Source organism: Myodes glareolus, chromosome X (genome assembly GCF_982192425.1).
Source record: "Myodes glareolus chromosome X, mMyoGla1.1, whole genome shotgun sequence".
NCBI classification, from domain to species: Eukaryota; Metazoa; Chordata; class Mammalia; order Rodentia; family Cricetidae; genus Myodes; species Myodes glareolus.
This window is the reverse complement of record NC_142053.1, coordinates 128472617-128478616: the sequence shown is the minus strand read 5'-3', so window position 1 is coordinate 128478616 and position 6000 is coordinate 128472617. Positions and strand designations below refer to the sequence as shown.

The 6000-nt window shown below is 43.8% G+C and overlaps 1 protein-coding gene across 1 annotated transcript in view; it reads right to left on the bottom strand.

Moving 5' to 3' along the window:
- Nucleotides 1–328: 328 nt before the first annotated feature.
- Nucleotides 329–6000, bottom strand: part of LOC125417870 (ubiquitin carboxyl-terminal hydrolase 27-like) — a 28238-nt gene continuing 22566 nt past the window's right edge. The window contains 1 exon segment of the mRNA XM_087902572.1: nt 329–516. Within this exon segment, the coding sequence (XP_087758698.1) occupies nt 329–516 (188 nt within the window).

The following is a 6000-nucleotide window of genomic DNA, read 5'->3' as shown; positions in this document are numbered from 1 at the left end:
GGAGAGGGATGGAGACCAATCTTTTCATTTTGCATTTTTTTCCCCCTTAGGTTTTGACAAGCCCTAGACCCTTCCTTTCTCACCAAAGGCGGGCTGAGGGGGTGGAAGAGGGGGGCGGCAGAGCTTAGTCTTGCAAGGGGTCAGCTGACCCTAGCCCTCCTTGGCTGTCCTGGCTTACGCAGCACATTCATTCTCCTGCCCGGTTTTCAGAAGGCGTTTATGTGTGGCTAATTAATTCGTGGGCCCATGAGGGACCTGAATAATAGACTTAATGACCAAAGCGGTGGGTGAGGGGAGGAGATGGGAGTGCAAAGCCAGCTAGCAGTGCTCAAGAGGTGCAGAGCCTGTACAGGGCTACGTGTTGGCCTGGGCAATTAAGCGGGGCGGTGAGAAGATCAGACTTAGATTTGCGCAGCCTCACAGAGGGGCAGAATACTTCCTGGCAGGCCACAGAGGAAGCAATTAGAATAAGAAGCAGCTGGATGAAAGTGAGCTTTAAGGCTGTTGCCATGGGGACTGAGAGACAGAAAGGCATTTGAAGGGAGACCACTGGCAGGCTTCAGACAATGGATGGGAATGGGGAGCAGGGAGATGGTAGAGTGCAGTTGGAGCTTAGGTTTCTAGGCCAGCGAGCCAGCAGACGTGCCTTGCCCTGTCTCCACCACCCCCACCCCCACCCCGTGCACACTCTGACCTTTGTCCACTCCTTCTCTCTGCTCAGATTCCTCTGCCTGAATGTCTTCCCTCCATTCTGCACTAGCTAAGCTCCACCTGCTTGCTCACGGGCATCTTCCTTGCTGAAGTTTATTTTGGCCTGCCCCAAAGAAGTCCTTACTTCCCCAATGAAGGCCCCATAGTTAGGCATTCTGCTTTTCTTGTGTCATTTGAAGCGTGAACTTGCTCAGATCCTGGCTCCCCCACCCCCACCCCCACCCCCACAAAGTGGATGGATGTAACTCAAGTACTGGCTTCAAAGGGTTGTGTGAATTCAGTGAAAAGCCTTCACTGCATAGTGTAAGACAGGCTTTGCCTCTAAGTGTGTTTCAAGCAGCAGCAGCAGGTGAGAGTGGCATTTAATAAATGCATGTTTCCATTGTGTGATGGAAACGCTTTTACATGTGTTCCTTTTTAAGATGTGTTTTAATTTGTGTGCATGCGTACGCGCATGCATGCCATGTGTGCTGTACATGAGGGGCTATCAGAGGGCGTGGGATCCCCTGGAACTGAGTTACAGGTGGTTGCGATCTGCCTGATGTGGGTGCTGGCAAGCTAACTTGGTTCCTCTGGAAGAACAGCAAGTGCTCCTAGCTGCTGAGCCATTGCTCCAGCCCCTCACGTGAGCTCTTATGTCTTAAGAGACAAATGGATACCTTGTACTTGTTTGGCTAGAACGGATAAACGTGTGCTTGACAGAGTCTCAGTTTGTAAGCCTACTGGGGAAATGAGCCTGTGGGGCTCATACACTTTGACATCTCCCAGCTTTTTGGTGGAGTTTGTGGAATTGGAAATGGCTTTATCTAGTGAGTGAACTCTGTGTGGCGGACAGTGTGTCAGTGGCAACAGCATTGCCAACAGAAGCTCACGCAGTGAGGCTGAGACTCGTGTGTGTGTGTGTGTGTGTGTGTGTGTGTGTGTGTGTGTGTGTGAAGGAGATGGCTGCTGGGGAGAAACGGTCACTGAAATCAGAGCTGGGCACATGAATTTGAAGCCAGTTTGTATCTGTTCGAGGCCCTTGATGAGTTTTCTGAATATCCTAGTCCTCTGACTTGTTCTGTACAGAAAAAGCTGATCTCTCTGGCATTGTCTGTCCAGTTTGCTGTCAGTCTCTGTGGAGAGAATCTATTCAGAGTGTCTTCCAGATATGATCTGTTCAGAGAAGGGACTCTCATTAAAAGAGAATAGTAAGATGTTATATTTTACTTTACAATATGACTTTGTTATTTGTTTGGTAGTATTTTTATTTGAAACAGGATCTCACTCTTTTATCCAGTCTGGCCTTCAATCCACTAGCACATGCTGGCCTCCAGCTCACAGCACTCTTCTAGAACTCAGTCTCTCAGGTACTGGTGGTGGTGGTGGTGGTGTGTGTGTGTGTGTGTGTGTGTGTGTGTGTGTGTGTATGCCACCTTGCTTGGCTCCAGAAGTCAATTTAATATTATAGCCTTCTCTGGGCATTTTGCAATGAGCTAAATACAGTATAAATGAAATACATTCTCAGCACAAATGGAATAAACTCATTGCTGTCCAGCTGATTATAATGATTAAGTGTGTTTAGGGTAGAGGGCGAGGGTCAGCAAAGCTATGACTGGCCAAGAGTGAATGGCAGTTTGTGGGAGTCCTCATTAACCTAGCACTCTTTTCCTGTAGACATGTTGAATGCCTGCTCCATGGAGAACTGCATCCGAAATGGGATTATGTCTGTCCTAGAGCACTTTCTCCACGTTGAAACATTCCATGTTGGAATGAGGCTCCTTAAGAGTTAGGAAGTGTGGTAGCTAGTTTCAGCTGTCAGTTTGGCTGAATTTGGAATCAGCTGAGAAGGGAACCTCAGTGAAGGATTGTCTAGGTAAGGTTGGCCTGTGGGCATGCTTATGAGGGACCTTTAAAATGTGTTTGAGATGGGAAAACCCACCCTGAGTGTGGGCAGCATCATTTTGTGAGCCATGCAATAGACTCAATGAAAAGGAGAGATGGAGTTGAGTACAAGCATTTGTTGCCCTCTGCTTCTTGATTATGAATGCAGTGTGATCAGCTGTCTCAACCTCTTCCTGATGTAACTTCTCCTCTATGATGGCAGACTGTGGCCCAGAACTATGAGCCAGAATAAACGCTTTCTTCCGCCTAAGACACTTTTGCCATGGTAGTTTATCACAGTAACAGAAAAGCAACTATTTAGGGAGTAAACAACTAATAAGTTTCATAAATTTCTGAAATATAACTATTCATAAGGCCCCCTTCCCAAGGCTATATAAGCACGAACAATTGTAGGTTACTAGCTGAACTGCCTACAAGTTATATCGGGAGCTATAGCCATGCGAATTTGGGGAATCATCAAGGCTAAGGTGGACTCTTTGGTGATGCAGCTGTCTATGTTTCTTTAAGTAACGCCATGTGGTGGTTTGAAAGAAAATGGCTTTTAAAGGAAGTGGCACTATTAGGAGCTGTGGCCTTGTTGGAGTAGGTGCAGTCTTGTTAGAAGAAGTGTATTACTGTGGAGGTGGGCTTTGAGGTCTCATACATGCTCAAGCCATGCAACTTCCTGTTGCCTGCAGGCCAAGATGTAGGACACTCGGCTACTTCTCCTGTACCACATTGATGTGGGATTCCCCTCTGTATGCTGCAAATACCGTTGGTTAATAAAGAAAATGCTTTGGGCCTATTGCAGCACAGATTAGGGCAAGGCAGGAATTTCAAGCAGATAGAGGAGGAGAAAGAAGCTGGAGTCAGGGAGAAGCCATATAGCTGCCAGAGGAGACAGATACCAGAACTTTGCCTGGTAAGCCACAGCCACATGGTGATACACAGAATAATAGAAATGGATTAGTTGGATTAGTTTAAGATATAAGAGTTAGCTAGAAATATGTTTAAGCTATTTGCCAAACAATATTACAATTAATATAGTTTCTATGTGTTTATTTCAGGTCTGGGCAGCCAGGAAACGAATGTGTGCCCTCTGAGTACAGATTGGCATGCTAATGTGGTGCTGACTACATCCACATAAAACCTGAGAAAGCTTGGAAAGGAATTCTAAACACAAAAGAACAGAGTTTGTAGCATACCATGCCCGTCTGTGCTCAATGCACTACCATACAGTTCGTGAACTGGGCACGGGACTGGAGATTGAAACACACAAAGACTCACAGACAGAGACACAGGTTATCCTTGATGCCAAAATGTCCTCAAGAACATTTATTGTGTATCAGAGCTGCTTATATAGAGATACTTAACTGATAGCCACGCCCCAGCCAAACCTACCAGAAACCATTCTCCTGCCATCAGGAACTTCTGAGGGTCTCGTGCTCAGAGCAGTGTAGGCATTACAAGTTGTTTACCAGAAATTCAGGATCTGGGGAGTTCATAGCTCCCAACAGAGTTAATCAGGACTTCTTGGTAACCAACATTTTTTTTCCAGATGGGCTTTGTTTGCTGGCAGTGAGCAGGGATGCCGCAGCTCCTTTAAGAAAAGGCTTACTGACTCAGCAGAAGAAATGGTGGCCTCCGGGTTCATGCTGCCAGTACAAACACAGACTTTTTCAGGAGGTTGAGCACTTGAATGGGGTTGTGAGCAGCATGTTACAAACTGCTTAATGGTGCAACATAGACTCACTGCATACCTGGAACTGGGGTGGTGTACATGGCTTGCAGAGGCGGTGAACATGCCTCTGTCATGTTGGACTGGGCAGAGCTAAAAGGCAAAGCAGCCTGGGTCCTAACCTGCCACTTAGTATTTTAAGAAGCGGTCCTGGTCAGAAAAGGATTACAGATGTACAATTAAGACAGATTCAGATGAAATAGACCTCTAAATGGGTCACAGTGTTAAATAAATATACATAGGCTTGAGAGAGAGAGAAAGAGAGAATATAAAAAATAATAAAACAGTATTTAAGGAGACAGAGTAAGACAGTCATAGATTAAAAGAGTAAAGAAAAATAAGCACTTAAAATGGAAAATACACAGAGAATCTGGATTATGTATATTATTGTGTTTTCTTTGAATTTTTTGACTGTGAATGACCTAACTACAGAGAGACATTTTATTGTATGGGCTGCTAAGCTAAATCAACATATATACTTTAAAGATATCTTGTCTTCAAAATTCGGGATTAAGGATATGTTGTTTTGGAAAAGAGGTTCTTCTTTTGTTTCCACAGAGGATGAGAACCTGTGGATTCCTTCCAGACCAATGTGGTTTGATGGAATAAAACCCCCTGAAAGGTCTCTGTAAACCCATAAAAATACTTCACCCAAAAAAATAGCAGTAAGTAGTAGTAATTCCCAAATATTGTTTATAAATGTTTGTTTACATTTAAAGGGGGATATGATATAGAGATGAATACTTTGCATTTGTATGGATCTTTGTTTATTGATAAAATTTAAGGTCAGTTTTGTTATATGTTTATTTCTGCTCTTGATGAAGGTGTGTGTTTGTGCAGTTCATTTAAAAATGTAATGTATGATTAAGAAATATAGGTTAATACATAGTCATCTATAATAGTCAACCTTTTAGTCATGTTAGGTCTTCTAGATATATAGAGATATCTTTCAGTTAGATAGATAATCTTCAAACCTTTCAGGAACCTTCAGAATATGGCATTTACAATGCTTTAAGAACTTAGGACTTGGGCTGAAGAGATGGCTCAGCGGTTAAGGGCATTGCCTGCTCTTCCAGAGGTCCTGAGTTCAATTCCCGGCAACCACATGGTGGCTCACAACCATCTGTAATGAGGTCTGGTGCCCTCTTCTGACCTGAAGGCATACATGCAGACAGAATATTGTATACATAATAAATAAATAAATAAATATTCTTGAAAAAAGAACTTAGGACTTTTCATGACAATCAGACTCTTCTGTTCCTGGCAGCACCAATCTACTTCAAGAGGATGATGGTCACTAAAGAAACTCTTTATGGAGTTGATTATCCATTTGGGAAAAAACTGTTCTTGCCTGAACTTTTTGATGTTATGCTGCATGAATAGGACATGCAGGACCCACAGGAAAATGACTGCTGAACTTGCCTAAAGGTGAGACATTCCTTCAGAGTTTCTATTTCCTGAAAGAGTCTGCCAGATATTCTGCAGGACACAGAAGAAAGTGACAGAGAAACTGCCAATATAGATGGAACTGTCTTTGAAATTTCCTGCTTCATGGAAAAGTCTGACAGATACTATGGGCTAGTAGGCTGAAGATGGGTACCTGCAACATTAAAGAAGATATTTGGATGACTCTTCAGGCAGTGAGATGTCTCTGTCAATTTTAGAGTTTTGGAAGTTGCTTACAGTGC